The 16,398-nt window shown below is 43.0% G+C and overlaps 2 protein-coding genes across 3 annotated transcripts in view; one reads left to right on the top strand and one right to left on the bottom strand.

Annotated features, from left to right (window-relative positions):
* MIS18BP1 (MIS18 binding protein 1) overlaps positions 1–5,060 on the top strand; it is a 34,822-nt gene extending 29,762 nt beyond the window's left edge. The window contains exons 15-17 of one of the 2 annotated variants that reach the window (XR_007357173.2): positions 2,129–2,213; positions 3,340–3,500; positions 4,204–4,263. Coding sequence is in view for 1 of the 2 variants with exons in the window: in XM_048853668.2 (XP_048709625.2) it covers positions 2,129–2,213; positions 4,204–4,264; positions 4,498–4,595 (244 nt within the window). In the remaining variant the exon portion in view is untranslated. Of the gene's footprint in view, positions 1–2,128; positions 2,214–3,339; positions 3,501–4,203; positions 4,265–4,497 lie in introns of those variants that run through there. The other variant, XM_048853668.2, reaches the window with a different exon arrangement.
* Positions 5,061–12,338: 7,278 nt separating this feature from the next.
* The window catches only part of FANCM (FA complementation group M), a 154,098-nt gene continuing 150,038 nt past the window's right edge, over positions 12,339–16,398 (bottom strand). The window contains 3 exon segments of the mRNA XM_048853667.2: positions 12,339–12,603; positions 14,269–14,560; positions 15,969–16,353. Coding sequence (XP_048709624.2) covers positions 12,468–12,603; positions 14,269–14,560; positions 15,969–16,353 — 813 coding nt within the window. The 3' untranslated portion in view covers positions 12,339–12,467.

The following is a 16,398-nucleotide window of genomic DNA, read 5'->3' on the forward strand; positions in this document are numbered from 1 at the left end:
TAAGGATGGAGATTCCACCAGCTCCCTAGGGAACTGCACTGTTCAGGCTCTACCTTTTTCATATAAATTGCAGTCGCTGGCCAGGTGTTTGAACTTTACAACCAAAGAGTAGACTTTTAAGAAATTTAATATTTTGAAGCTGGCTTGGATGGCACCTTGGAATTAAGAATATGTCAGCTTTATGGAAATGCGAATTGGAACATTTAATTAAGACTTAGCAAAACTGTCTCCATGCTTCAGAGCTGAGGTCCAAGAAGTGTTCGAGGTGAATACCAAGAGTTTATATCTTAAATAAAAACCCAGCATTTGAAAGATTCTGTAAGGACTCAACAGTAAGTTCCTGTTGTGTTTAATTGTAGTTGTTCAGGTACATTACATTACATTTCTCTTCAGTTTTGTGTGCTTTTTTTTTTTGCCTTCCTCTGAAACATCAGTAACGGGCAATTGTTGGAGCTGGGATATTGGTTTTGCATGCAAGCTAGGCTCCTGCATAGGAAATCCTGCATTCCTGTGAATTTTTGTTTGGACAGAGAGATGTTTAACAAAATTGCTCATGCTATTTGAACTATGTGAATTTGAAAATAAACATCTAAGAAATTGATGAATTGATTGCCCATTTTCACTCTTATGATTAGTGATTGAGCTTCATATTTAGCAGGGTCTTTCTGCTGGCGGTGGAATTTCTTCAAAAAATCTGAAGAAATTTGGTTCAGAAGTGAACTTGTCATTTTCAATTGCTTGCAAATTGAATGTTTGGAAGGGGGAGCCATGAGTGTTGTGTTCAGGCAATTTGCAAAAAGGAAAAGGAGGAACAGAATGTTGGCATTTAAAGATGATTTAAGAGCCAAACACAGCACTTCACTTGTATCACTTTAAGCATTTTTAGCTTTAGTTCCAAACTAGATTCCTTCATACTAATCGGGAAATTAAAAAGTGCAAAAAAGCATCTTAAGTGTGGAAAACATGAAGCATAGGGTAGTCGTGAAATATGTAGTGTATCTTTCTTGGGGTTTTTTGTTAGTGGTCCACTGCCAATGTATCTGAGCACCTTTCACTTCATTCATGCGTGGAGTTTAGTGAGTGTGTGTGTGTTTCTTTTTAAGGTAAAAATTGGGTTTGAATTGCCATCAGCCATTTGATATTTCCTCTTTCTCCATTACACATATCTGCAAGTCTACAGTAATCCTGACAACCTGTGGATAAGGCTTAGATGGTAGCACAGTACCCGCCACCCCAGAGAATTCTAGGAAAAGGTTAGCTGGGATAGCTCTACTGGCAAACCCCTCTAGGGGGAGACACAGCTTATATTGGGAAAGGTTCCATGGTCTGGAAGTTAAAGCTAAACCAATTCAGACTTTAAAACAGTGAGGATAAGTAGCCACTGGAACAACTTATTCAAGGTTGTGGTGGAGTCTCCATCACTAGCAATTTTTAAATCAAGATCTGCTTTAGTTCAAACAGGAATTATTGCAGGGAAATTCTATGGCTTGTGTTATGCACAGAGACCAGTTGAGAAGGTCACAGTTCTGGCCTTATGATCTATGAAAGAGGCTTTTTTGGTAGTATAACCACATCTACACAGTCTACAGTAGAGCTTTTTGCTGGTATAAAAATGTCCTAAAGAACTGCATCCCTAACCAATATTATTATACCAGCAAAGTTTGTAGTGTAGACTTGGCCAAAGCTGGTTGAGAACCCTCAGTAGTTCCTAGAAGTCCTGAAGTAGAATTCCTACTACTGTGGCCAATACAAAAGGCTTCACTTCCGGGGTTGACTGAGGAAGAAGCAGCTTCTGGGATGCTAAGCTTAACTAGTGCTAACTTGTGAATGGAAGGGATAAGCACTATATTTTAAAGGAGGATGCTGACTGTTTCACTGGTCTCTCACTTCAGAGAGCTATTGCACATTCTGACTACTGTGTTACTATAAAGTTTATCATACAATTCATGCACAGAACTATAGTGCTGGCTTTTTAAAAAAGACTAAATATGGTATCAGTTTTTCTTTAAAATGGTTTGGTTACTTTCTGCCTACAGGGGTAACTTATTTATAATGGCTGTAATGGTACCAACTGGAATTTACAGAGTCGATACACCAGTAATACTGACTGACCTGTTTGTATTTACAGGCATGACTATGATAAGTATGTGTTTAGAATGCAAAAGAACACACAAGGCAAGAAGGGTACCTGGGGCAACATCAAGAAGAAATCGGTAATGATTTTTTCCTGTAATTTGAACTGAAAACTAGTAATGCTAGCATGGAGCATGGAGCCCTAGTCCCTGTGCGTTGTTCCTCCTGCTGAATGGAATCAGAAAAATCCCAGAATTGCAAAGCTGTAATTGTAGACCTATTTGTTACAGTTTTGAAGACTGGGAGCTTTTACTATATGTTGGAGAAAACAACTTCTAGCCAGAAAATGGCAATTCTCTGTCATGACTAAATTCAGAAACACTAGGAGCTAGATCCACAAAGGGCTCTAGGAACCTAACTAGCACTTTAGGTGCCAAAGTCCAAAATGTAGCTCCTCAGAAAATGTGATCAGGGGCTGCGTAGCCCTGTAGGTCAGTGGTGGGCAACCTGTGGCCTGTCAGGGTAATCCGTGGGCAGGCTGCGAGACAGTTTGTTTACATTGACCGTTTGCAGCTCCCAGTGGCTGTGGTTTGCTGTTCCTGGCCAATGGGAGCTGCGGGAAGCGGCATGGGCACCTAACTGCCTAGTTAGGCACTTAAATACCAGAATCAGGCTGCATGGGGATTCACAGATGCTCCTAAACCCTGTAGGCACCTAAACTTGTTTGGTGCTTAAATTTTTGCAGTAAAAGTTCCTCAAGTGTCTGTATCCACCTCTGAATATGTGCACTGCATCACCAGGTCAGGCATCCAGCTTTCTAAGGCTCAGAGCAATGCAAAAACTAAGAAAAGAGAGGCAGATAAATACCTAATTAGCCTCCAAGGCCCTGTCTGATAAGCTCCCTTACTGAATCAGACCCCTCTAGGGAAGCTTACACAACAGAAGGCCTCCTTCAAAACTCTTAGACCAGTGGTCACAGTTGTCAGCTGGGATGTAGGAGACTCCTCCAGCTGAGGGGAAGGAAGGTTTTGAGCTGGGATCTGCCAGCTCTCACATTTGCTCTAACTGTTGAGCTATGAGCTATTCTGATGTGGAGCTCTCTCTGTCTCTCCTGTTGAAGCTGTTGTACTATGGTTTAAATAAAGAAAGAATCATGTAGCTAGAGAGAGAGAGAGAAAGTATTAGTGATGCGATAGTCTAGGGGTTAGAGCACTCACCTGGGAAGGTCCAGTCCCCCAATCTAATGATTTTTTTTTTAAACATCAGGTATCCACCGTGGAACAGCTTCAACAGGCGCACCTGCGGGACTCCCCCATCGCCCAGTGGTTAGGGCACTCACCTGAGAGGTGGTAATCTCCGTTCAAATCCCTGCCCCCTGTTGTGGAGGGAGTGGGAGAAATTTGAACCAGAGGTCTCCCACTACCCAGGTGAGTACCCTAACCACTGGGATAAAAGTTGAGGGAGCTCCTCTTACTATTAAAAATTAAAAAGTGCCTAATGCCATCAAAGTGTTTGAAGCTGAGGGAAGTAATCCCTGTAGCCTGGACTTAAACCCAGCCCCTCTCTTGGTGATGGGCACCTAATACCCTCCTCATGTTGGCACTTCCCAGGACCTAGCTTGGGCAAGGAGCCAGCTAGCAGGCTGATTTTTGTAAAGCCCGTTCTCCAGTGCGGCTTCCTCCATTCAGCATGTAGGAGCTGCAAAAGGTCAGGCTTTGTGAATCCCTGATTTCCCAGGCACCTACCCAGTTAGGCCTAGCAATGCTCCAGATCACAATGCTGAGGCGTCTTTGTGACTCTGCCCCTAAGTGCCTAAAATTTCTCCACCCAAGCTCAGCTGCTGCCTCACCCCACAGTTACGGCACCTAAGTTCCCTCCGGTGGCATGTGCAAAATCAACTGCTTCCTGGTACCTAGGTCATGCCAAAGCCCTGGTGGGATTCACAAAGTAGGTGTTCCCCCATCTGTCTCACCTGGAGGACACAATCTGGTGGATGGTCTGAGGCTAGCTACTGAATGGGGCCCTACACCACACATAATTGCATTCTAATAGTGAACTAGTATCTTCCTTATAGTTGATGCAAAAATGGACAAAGTTGTGTAAACTTTTCCCCCCTGTCATTTAAATCAGGCTCGAACTGTGTTTACCACTCCAGCCACTGGAAGAACCACCACATTTGCCTTTGATCAAGGTGAGCTCTGTTATCCTTGCTGCTTTTCCTTATTTCAGGCCTAATCCTTTGAGATGCTGAGTTGAAGGTGATTGCTACCTTCAAGCTAGGAGTGCAGCAGCATGCTCCCTAAAGTTGTTCTGTTGGAGCAATATCAGCAGCAATTCACTTCCTGCTTGCACTTGCTGTATCTGACTTCTATAAGCGCTCTTCTACTCCAGTCAACCTTCCCCCCAATGCTTTCCTTGTTGCAGGTGCAGTGAATGACTCTGTTATAGGGAAGCTGTTCGTAGGTGAAGCAGCAGACCAGTCTGATGAAGAAGAGCAAGAAGATTCCTATTTTTCTACTTAACCCAGTCCATGGTTGTAAATAGTTTAACATTTACTGTAACTCTCTTACTAAATTAAAGGGCAAAATATTCCAAGGGGCTTCAGCCACCCCTTTCAACTTGTGCTCCCATACTTGGCCTTCACACACTGATATTTGGCCTGTAGTATTTTAAGGTGTCCAATTATGTTCCAATCTTGTTTCATTCATGCCTGTTGAGGAGATTAATAATGCTTGATCTTCTGTGTAAATTGAAACACTCTGTCCCAATTCAAGGTGTACCTCTCACTTCACTTCCTCTTCTGGGGAAAATTTATAAAATACCAATTAGTGTCAAAAGTTTTGTTTTTCCTTTTAAGGTAAAAATGATGTTTTAAAAATGGTAGTGTAATAAACCTCCAATAGGGTTTGTAATGAAATGGCCTTTTAATTTCCTATATTGAAACCACCTGTATTTTTATTAAATAACTCTTCTCAATGCTTTTCAAATGTCTCAAACTGTTTCATGATCATGTCATTGTTATAGTAAATGATTAAAAGGTGTAATTATATCAGTTAATTACCAGCTGCTTAAGGTTGTAACCTGTACCCTTCAGTTAGTGTGTAGGATTTTTTTTAATAAAGCCTTTTTGAATTGGGGGAAGGAGGGATCTCTGGCCATGTAGGATCTGTATATGAGGCTTGAAGAAAACACAAGTCCTACTTTTCAGCACCTAGGGCCTGACAGCAGGTGCATCTCTCTGCCTAACTGCAATATCCTCAGAACTATCTAGGGAGGCTTTCACCCTAGTGAGCCTTAATGTGTCCCTAGCTGTTACTTTCCTCTTAAAGACAGAGCTAGAGTGCAGGGTGAATTGGGGCAGGTATTTCTATAAGCAGAGTTTGGGGCCATGCTCAGTCTAGCTTTATACAAAGCTACGGGGCTTAATTAAGGATCTGTTTTTGTAGCTTGCTGTGAGGATTAGTTCTGTTCTCCTTCCTGAGGTGTAGGCAGACTTTGCCAGACTCCCTGGTACAGGGCAGGAATTAAAACCCCCCAAGTTCATATAGCTGCTGACTGATATCGCAGGCTGCAAGTCTGTTCTACGCTACGCTCTGATAGGCTGAGGGATGCTTCTACATACCCCAGCGAAGGGCAAACTAAAGGCAATTCAACTTGTTTTAAGCTACAGCTCTATGAGGTTCAGATGTCTAGTTTTGGTTGTGGTGAGGGGAGTGGGATCAACCAATTTCACCATTAGAGAGATCTTACCTAGACCTCCTGCATTTGTGCCCACAACAGCAGCAGACCTTTTTAGAAAGCTGTTAGGTAGGACTTAAATCTCAGTTGGAAAAAAATATTTCACTTTAGGTAACTGATGGAGCAAGTTCATTAGGAATTCACAGAATATGAATGGAAATGGTAGGGTTAAAACAAACATCTTAAACTTCAAATTTGCGTGAAGTACTTAAGTAGAGTTTTGAGCCACACTAACTTATTTCCTGGACTGTTGCCTGATTAATTAGAGACTGAGGCACAGGGGTAGAAGACACCACTAGAACAGAAAGGTCAGGCAGGGGCTGGCACAGATTTTAGTTAACAGTGGAACAAATTGAGGCAGGAGCTGTGGCTGCTGTAGGAAACAGCTTGCTGTAAGGAAGCTAGTCCATTGCTTTGGTAATTAGAGGCTTGCTTAGGGTTGAGGCCTGAGCATTACTTCTCATGTCTTGCTTACAACACTCCTGCTAATATATCCCAGAATGATATTTGCTTGTGATCCAATATGACCCCCAGATCCCTTTCTGCTGTACTCCGTCCTAAGCAGTCATTTCCCATTTTGTATGTGTGCAACTGATTGTTTCTTCCTAAGTGGAATACTGGGCTTTTGTCCTTAGTGAATTTCATCCTATTTACTTCAGATCATTTTGAATTTTAATCCTACCCTCCAAAGCACTTGCAACCCTTCCCAGCTTGGTATGGTCTGCAAACTTTATAAGCCATTATCTAAATCACTGAGGAAGATATTGAACAGAAGCGGACCCAAAACAGATCCAGGCAGGATCCCACTCAATATATGCCCTTCCAGCTTGACTGTGAACCACTACTAAGTATGCTCTGGTAACCCTAAATATGGGTTTAGGGCTCACCACCATCTTTCCTCTTGATTTAGCACACATTTCTTCCCCCCCCAAATAGCTGTTCAAACTTTCTAGTTTTCTACACAATCTCTATGGGAAAGAGTTACATAGTTCTATACACTTTACCTTCTATGGTAGCAGTTAAAGCTTTGTTCCTTTTTGAAGGGAGAGTGAAGAGCAAAATAAGTAGGGTCATGAAAAACACATCACAGACTGAAATCTGGTCTTTTCTGTACTTTTACCCTATACTATACTCATTTCATGGAAAAGACCAGTGTTTCACAAACTGAGGGGACCTACCCAAAAGTGGTTTGCTGGGGGTTGCAAGGTTTTTGTAAGGGGGTCATGGTATTGCCAACCTTCTGACCTGCCTTCAGAGGTGGGTGGCGGAGAGCAGCAGCTGCTAGCCAGGCCCCCAGTTCTGAAGACAGGGCCCTGCCAGCAGCATGCCACCCTTACTTCTGTGCTGCTGGACGTGAGGGCTCAGCTCTACAGGCAGCAGCAGAAAAGGAAGGATAACAATTAGGGCTGTTGACTAATTGCAGTTAAGTCTAAAAAATAATCATGTTGAATCATACCATTAAACAATAGAATACCAATCAAAATTTATTCAATATTTTTGGACATTTTTCTGCATTTTCAAATATATTGATTTCAATTACAACATAGACTACAAAGTGTACAGTGCTCACTTTTGATTATTTTAATTACAAATATTTGCACTGTAAAATGATAAAAGAAATAGTATTTAATTCACCTCATACAAGTACTGCAGTGTAATCTCTATCGTGAAAGTGCAGTTTATGAATGTAGATTTTCTTTGTTTTGTTTTAGAGTGCCGTTACATAACAATGTAAAACTTTAGCGCCTACAAGTCCACTCATTCACTCAGACAAACAAGTTTGTTTACATTTACAGAAGATAGTGCTGCCGGCTTCTTATTTACAATGTCACCTGAAAGTGAGAACAGGTGTTCACATGGGACTTCTGTAGCTGGCACTGCAAGGTATTTACATGCCAGATATGCTAAACTTTCGTATGCCCCTTCATGCTTCGGCCACCATTCCAGAGGACATGCTTCCATGCTGATGCCGCTTGTTAAAAAAATAACCTGTTGATTAAATTTGTGACAATTCTCTTCCAATGAGTGCAATGTCTCCTGCTCTATTTTACCCGCATTCTGCCATATATTTCATGTTATAGCAGTCCCGGATGATAACCTGGCACGTGTTGTTCGTTTTAAAAACACTTTCACAGCAGAGCTGACAAAAAGCAAAGAAGGTACCAATGTGAGATTTCTAAAGATAGCTACTGCACTCAAACCAAGGTTTAAGAATCTGAAAGGGATGAGGTGTGGAGCACGCTTTCAGAAGTCTTAAAAGAACAACACTCCAGTGTGGAAACTACAGAACTCAAATGACCAAAAAAGAAAATCAACCTTCTGTTGGTGGCACCTGACTCAGATGATCAAAGTGAACATGCATCGGTCTGCACTGCTTTTGATCGTTATTGAGCAGAACCATCATCAGCATGGACGCATGTCCCCTGGAATGGTGGTTGAAGCACGAAGGGACATACGAATCTTTAATGCATCTGGCACGTATATAACTTGTGACGCCGGCTACAACAGTACCAGGAGAACACCTGTTCTCACTTTCAGGTGACATTGTAAATAAGAAGCCGGCAGCATTATCTCCCATAAACGTAAACAAAATATATTGTTTAATGATTGGCTGAACAAGAATTACGACTGAATGGACCTGTAGGCTCTAAAGTTTTACGTTTTGTTTTTGAGTGCAGTTACGTAACAAAAAAAAATCTACCTTTGTAAGTTGCACTTTCACCATAAAGAGGGTGCATTATGGTATTGTATGAGGTGAACTAAAAACACTATTTTTTGTTTATCATTTTACAGTGCAAATTGTAATAAAAACAATAAAGCAAGCACTGTACACTTTGTATTCTATGTTGTAATTGAAATCAATATATTTGAAAAAAGAAAACATCCAAAACTATTTAAATAAATGGTATTCTATTTTGGTTTAACAGCATGACTAATTAATTTTTCTAATCACTTGACAGCCCTACGGGCAATACCACACCAGGCCATTCTTCCTTCTGCGCTGCTGCTGGCAGTGGCTCTCCCTTCAGAGCGGGGCTCCCATCCAGCCGCCCAGCTCTGAAGGCAGTGCTGCTGCCAGCAGCAGTGCAGAAGTAAGGTTGGCAATACCCCATCCCTCCTTCCAATCACCTTGTGCCTCCCCTCCCTGCAAACCCTGTGGGTCAGTCACAAAACCATGACATTTCAGATTTAAATATCAAATCATGACATTTATAGATTTTAAAATCCTATGATCGTGAAATTGACCAAATCGGAGTATGAATTTGGTAGGGCCCTAACAATAAGCTATGCCATTTAAAAGAACCTACCATGAGATTTTACTGCAATGGGGCAGAGCCATTTTCTAAAATTTAAACATGATTCAGTGTAACTAAACATCAGATCTATGTTATGAGAACTAAATGCAAACCACAATGCTTATGGAGACCTCCACTATTAACCAAACTTCACTGTAACTTGTTCAGCAGCCCAGCAGGGCCTGGGATGAACAAATGGGTTTTAGAAAGGCCATCCGGGCCTTCAATACCATGTGTTAGAAATAATCACTCATCAACAAGGATTTCTACTTTTGTTGCTTACCTTAAAATCCATACAATTGTCTTTCTGAAATCAAACTCTGGTTGCTGTGGAAAAGAAACAGGAAGGCTTTCACTGAGATATCATTAGCAGAATCTTTCTTAAAAGTCTTTATCTTCACTCATCCTCCTAATATTAAGCAAGGGAAGACATCTACCAATAGATTCCCCCCCCACCAGTTTCCACAAGGTGGCAGCAACATGCTGAGCGTGGTTGCCTGGCATGAGGGCTAGTGTTTTACAGAAATTGCAGCTATTGCTATGTTTTTTTCCAAAATGATTCTTCATTTCCGGAATTGCAATTCAGGGTGGGTGGGGCACATAGGGTCACATTCCATTCCCTCCCCTCCCCCCTTCAGATTTTTCCCCAGACACACCTGACTCATTCCCAGGGCAGAGGCTGGGCCCTGGCTGATATTCCGACTCACCGCCAGCTTCTCCCTTCCTCACACAAGCCTGGGCTTGGCAAAACCACTATGGAGCTCCCCTGGGTGGGCAGGGCACTTGGCAGCAGGATGCTGAGCTCTCTCACTATGCCGCAGAGTGGAAGGTGTTCGCACCTGCTCTCGGCAACGTCCACAGCACCTCGCCCCTCTCCCCCACAAACAACTGGCCTGGCTGTACCCCTGTGCCCAGCATCTGTCCTCCTCTGCACACAGCTGGCTCTAGGATAGAGGCCTCTGTGCCCAACATCTGTCCCCCATCTCTCCAACATAGCTGCCTCTAGCGTTTTTTTGTATTAACATACCCAAAATTACTCCGTTTTCATTGCCAGAAAACACTGGCCATACTGGGTGTTAGGATATAGATAGTCAGGCCTGTCTGTAAAGGCCAAACTCTAAGAATTTAGGTCTATTCTTATCACTTGGCTAATTAGAGGTATAAAAGAATCAAAATCACTGTCTGCCGGTGTAAGGGCCTTCTCTCCCTGTGACAGTCTGAGGCCCTGTTCTTAGGCTAAGGCCTCTGGCTAAGCAGCAAAGACAGCCATAAGCTGGGAAACGACCGGTCATCTCCTCACATTCCAAACTAGTCACTGAAAGAAGGTGCTATTGGGCTGTTAGGATACAATCCTGTCCTGATAGTGCCTATCGCCTCCAGAGAAAGGGAAGTGCCTAGAAAATGTAAAAGGAAACTTAGTTTGATAGTACCCTGTCTGGCAAGAACTCACTTATCAATAGCTGGGATGTGAAATCCTCACTTCTGTATTGTTTTGTCATTATAGTTCCCACTTTGCTATTGTCTGTCTGGTTCTGTGATTGTTCCTGTCTGCTGTATAATTAATTTTGCTGGGTGTAAACTAATTAAGATGGTGGGATATAACTGATTACATAATCATGTTACAATACGTTAGGATTGGTTAGTTAAATTTCAGGAAAATGATTGGTTAAGGTATAGCTAAGCAGAACTCAAGTTTTACTATATAGTCTGCAGTCAATCAGGAAGTGAGTGGGTGGGGGTGGAAATTGGAACAGGGAATGGGGGTGGGGAAATTGGAATCATGTTTTGCTAAAGGGGTGGGAATGGGAACAGGGAATGGGGCTGGGGGGGGAAATTGGAATCATGTTTTGCTAAGGGGGTGGGAATGGGAACAGGGAATGGGGCTGGGGGGGGAAATTGGAATCATGTTTTGCTAAGGGGGAAATGGGAACAGGGAATGGGGGTGGGGAAATTGGAATAATGTTTTGCTAAGGGCAGGAATGGGAACAGGGACACAGGTAAAGCTCTGTGGTGTCAGAGCTGGGAAGGGGGACACTAAGGAAGGAAACTGGAATCATGCTTGCTGGAAGTTCACCCCAATAAACATTGAATTGTTTGCACCTTTGGACTTCGGGTATTGTTGCTCTCTGTTCATGCGAGAAGGACTAGGGAAGTAAGTGGGTGAAGGAATAAGCTCCCTAACATCGGTGTGTATCATTGAGTCAAATGGTTCCTGGATACATATTGCCGAAGAACAAAACGACAAATGGATCAGCACTGGAATATCGAAACTTTTTACATCATGTTTCTGCATTTGAATAATGTTTCAAGAGCGGAAAGCCATTGGGTACAATGAGCCACTAAAGTTTTTACTCTTGATGTGAGAACTCAGTTTGAAGATGTACTAGATGTGGAAGGATCAGTTTGGTGGGGCGCTTACTATCTTTCCATAACCCAGCAAAGCAAAGGCTCCAACTTTAGTCTACCTGTGGAATCCCACTGTCCAGCTGTGGTTCCAGACCATTCTGTGTGGACAAGTAGCTAGAATTCATGAACAGCATGTTAATCCTACATTCTTTGGACAAGAGGAGCCATGTGTACTACCACTCAGCTGACAACCTTGCTTCATTTAGACAAGCTATTTAGGCCTCCATTATTAACCAGTTCAGCTGTAACAATGCTGTAACCCTGATGTCATAATAAGCTACAAGTATTATTAGTAAGAGACAGGGAGAATTCAGATGGCTTTGGAAATCATTTTGGCATCTTTACACAATGATCAGCTTGCCCACATGATGGGCATCTGCCAGGGAAAGTTTGAATGACATGATCCCTGCCCATATTTGGCATACATACAGTAACACCTTTCAAGTAACATCTAGCTATGAAAAAAATATAAAGCAGTACCATCTCGTTACTGTAGTGGAGGGGCTGAGATGTAATGTCATGCCCCTTGCAAAACACATGAAGTTTTACTGACCAAATTAAAGAAGCCTGGTTCTGTAGCTCAGAGGCAGAAGTAGACTCATACGTTCCTGTGTATGGACCAGCCACTAGAGAAGGACAGAGCCACATAGGTTACCATGCAAGACAGATCTGTTCTTCCAAAAATTGTTGAGAGAGAGAGGGGGATGGCCAGAGTGGACCTGGTCCAGCAAATGCTTCCCCCAAGTACCAACATCGTAGATACTGTCTCATTCTGTCACAGCAGCACAACTCAACATCCCCTCTCCCACCTATAAAGAAATATACTTTTTGTGCAATGATTTATTTACATATTTTACAGTGAATCATATGTAACAATAATAAAGTGCATTGTTTAAAAATAAATTGCCTCAAAGTTCCAGAGTCCAGACTTGTGTTTCTCTCAGTGTGTTGCTGTTACGTGTTACTCTTCCCTTTGGTGTGAAGTTTTTCAGGCAGCATTTGCAAGTCAAAGCCAGAACGGATATAGCGGTAGATCTCCTCAGCCTTCTGCTGACTCACTTGGGCACAGGTGGCTATGTCCTTCGGGCAGCTGCAAAAGACATTACACAAAAGAGGATATTTCAGATGCTGCTCTTTGGGTTCCAGCTAGGTTCCACACTAGGGGAAAAGCCAATTGGGACAAATGAAACAGGTGCTTGTTCAATCTGCTGCAGGTATCTGCTTCAAGTAAAGTGAGGGCCCAGAGATGCCAGGGAACTTTTCAAAGTATTCTCTCACTGGGACTTGAGGGAACTCCCCGCATCAGAGGAGGCCAGCCCAAAGCAGAGAACAACTTGGGACACAATGAGGTGAGAGCAAAGGCAGGGCTGAGGAAGGGGGCTTATGTCACATTCCAGAGCTAGGAAGGGAAGATTAGCAGGGAGCCTAGAGAGCAGTGCTGGGGGGAGACACCTGGAAGCAGTGAAGGAAGGAAAGCACAGGGTTTCTCAACACATTTTTTGATAGCCTCAAAGTGTGGCCACAGACACTTATTGGTGGCTGCTCTGACAATTTTTTCCTAAAATACTTAATTAACTTTAGGAAAAACATATAAATATGCACAGATACACACCCAAATCACTGTAATTTATTTACATAAGGTTTCTTTTTCAAACTCAATCAAAATAATGTACTGTTCTTTACTGGACCGCAACAGAATAGACATAAAAATAAGGTGCTTTGCATGTTCTTGTCTTTTATTGTTGTTTCTTTTGCTTTTTTGGTTTCTGTTTTGTTTTAGACTTGCTAGTTAGTAAATGGTTCGCGTGGCTCAGGGTCGCAGTCTGCTCTGCTAGTTAGTAAATGGCTCGCGTGGCTCAGGGTCGCAGTCTGCTCTGGTAGAACAGAGAAAGAATGTTGCTGTTCCTGTGCCAACAGAGGTGAAAGGGGCCAAACAAGCAGCTCTCTGGTTCTGATGGACTATGGAAAGTGACTGCTGCTGTGAAACGTGATATTTGTATGTCTGTTAATATCATTTTTCACAGACGCAGTCTTCTAGCTAGCTGGGAGGCAGTGAAAATTGATACTAACATAAAAATATCACGTTTCACAGCAAATTTACTCAGCCCTGGCATGCTGAGGGACAAATTAAGCCCTGGATGGGGAGGTGGGTAGAGAGGCAGCAGGGGCCAGGGGCAATAGGGAGTGAGGAGCCTGGGGTCAGCGCCCGAAGCCCAGGTCTGGGCCGAAGCCCTGAGGCCAGGGTCTGCCACTCCATGGCCGGAACCTGCTGCCTCCCATCCCAGGGCTGAAGCCGGAAGCTTGAGCCCCACTGGCCCCAGGAAGATGGGGACTCACACCGACTGCCTGCTCCTCCAGCGTTTCTGGCTCCAGAGGGGGGCGGGGGTCCAACCTCTGCTGGTGGCCTAGGGGAGGAGTCACTGCTTCTCTCCCCTTGCCCCTCCCCTCCCAATCACTGCCCAGGAGGCTGTGGCCACAAGAAAAGCCCCTGGTGGCCACATGCAGCCACGATGGCTGCATTTGAGAAACCCTGGGTTCGGGTAACTTTATTATGAGCAGTGCTGTGGCAGAGACTGCTACCCCAAGCCACTCTAGCCGATTCCTGCCCTGGCAAGAGATCCTGTGTGAGAGGGCCAAGGAAGTGGCATGAAAAGCAAAGGCACAGAGGGAGGTGAAAGGATCACCTCTGCCAAATTCACTTTTCCCTGTAAAATGAATCCTGAGGTATTTGCAATGCAATCTACCCTGCCATTACCTGTTAGCCATCTTCTTCACAGAATCAAAGCCGTGGCACATGTTCAGTGCAGCTACGTAGCTGATGTTGGGAATACTCAGATAGAACCGGAGAGCTTCTTGTTTGGCCCCTTTCACTTCTGTTGGTACATGAATAGCAACATTCTTTCTCTGTTCTACCAGAGCCAGATCTTTCAGCAAATGGGCAGATTCCTCTTGGCAAGAGCTGAAAAGGATTCGGATTCCAGCCCGGATTAAGGCTGACAGCATGGCATCATAGTACTTGGTCCTTTGGAATAATCTTGAAGTCTCTCCTGCATATTTAGAATAGAAAAGTTCAGAATCAGAGTTTTCACAGAGATTGAATTCTTTTTAAATCTGGGATTGTTAAGAAGGAATATACATCAATAATCATGACCACAACTTTGTAAGTTACTTTACAAACAATAAGATTGTTTTAGAGAACTCACTATATAAGATGATGAGATGAGGGAAAACTACTCAAATAAAGAGATGATTGGGGAGAAGGCTGGTTTCTTGGAAGAGGAAAAGAGAAAACATGGCAGAAAAGAAGTAGGAAGCCGTACCAAATACAAGGGCTAGATGACAAAATTCTAGGTTGAAAATGCAAAATAGATGAAGAGCAGTTAACATGAGGGACTGGGAGGAGCACAGGGGCAAGCAGTGGAGGAGAAGGAAGAGCCAAAGATGAGGAGAGATTATATAGGGCCATGAAGGTAGGGACTAGGCGCTTTAACATGAAGTGGTGAGAAATGAGTAGCCAATGAAGAAACTTGAGCAGATAAGTAACATGGATGGAGTAATGGGGAAGGAAAAAGAGGAAAGCAGCAGCATTCTGGAAACAATGGAATGAGGGAAAGTGGACAGGATGTTACAGGAATGAACAATGTGTGCAACAGCATCAGCAGTGGGATAGTGAGGCACCTTTACATAAGTCAAGACACTTATTTTTGTGACTATATAGAATTTAAGCACTTCACTCTCAGCGTCCATGTTCAAAACTTGCATCAATCCCATAGTCCTCTGCCGGTTTGTTACACAGGGGCAGGGATCAGAAGCACTGGGGGTTACAGTTTTAAGCATTTATACTTCACATAAAGCTACATTTACAAAAACATTTGGTTTCAATAATTTAATACCTACAACTGCTGTATAGAGTCTCCTACTTCTCTCTCTGATTTCAAAGCAAGGCCATTGTCTACATAATCTGTTAGATACTAAAAGTCTATTGGCAGCAACATGGCAATTTTGATGGAACAAGTTGCTGTCTTAATGCTAAGTACGCTTTAGTTTAAAAATATACAGTACGCTGTTTTGAGGGAACATTGGAGTTTACCTTTACAGTACTACTTCAAAAAATATTTTCAGCTAAACAAATAAGAGAAGGTAAATTGCCTTCATCTCACTGGGCAAAGCTGGCTTTTGGCTGCCTCAGGGACTAGCATTGTTATGAATAAATAAAATAGGGATCACTATGTTTGATTTTGCAAATAACTTTACATCCATTTATAAAACCTTTCAATATACAGCAAATTATATTGCTCAGCTTGTAGCGATGGGTTTCTGGCTTTATTTCCATAAGACTTCACAAAGGTTCTAAAACAAATGTTCTTAAAATTTCACTGATTCTAGTAGTATATAAAGCCAGTGCAGTAACTATTAATTTTGCCAGTCACAGCAGCAGTGTGAATACTAGCTAACCTGCTTTAATCCTGTCCTTTTCCACAATCACACATATCCTCTCGAACATGCTCTGCAAATGCTGAATCCGTTGTGTAACTTTGTTCCTGTTCATACTGTTCAGCAGTTCTGACTGAGTTCTCCTTTCCACTGCCATTCGATTGCTCACAATGTAATCACAGCCTCCGAGAGAGCAAACCTGCACCTTTACTCCATGAACCGCTTTCAGGGAGGAAATTATTTCTGATCCAGAGGAGATCTCACGACTGTCGACCAGAATGCAAAGGGAGGCTTTTCTCTCTAGAAGACCAGCTGAAACAGGTGGTGCAGCAGCAGAATTTCCCTTGGAACCAGAGCACCATGTATCTGAAGTGTTTGCACAGAGGTTTTTTGAAGAACCTTCCACCTGCAAACATAAAAAGCACACACTACACCACGTTTGCAATGGCAA

The sequence above is a fragment of the Caretta caretta genome, chromosome 6 (genome assembly GCF_965140235.1).
Source record: "Caretta caretta isolate rCarCar2 chromosome 6, rCarCar1.hap1, whole genome shotgun sequence".
Taxonomy (NCBI): domain Eukaryota; kingdom Metazoa; phylum Chordata; order Testudines; family Cheloniidae; genus Caretta; species Caretta caretta.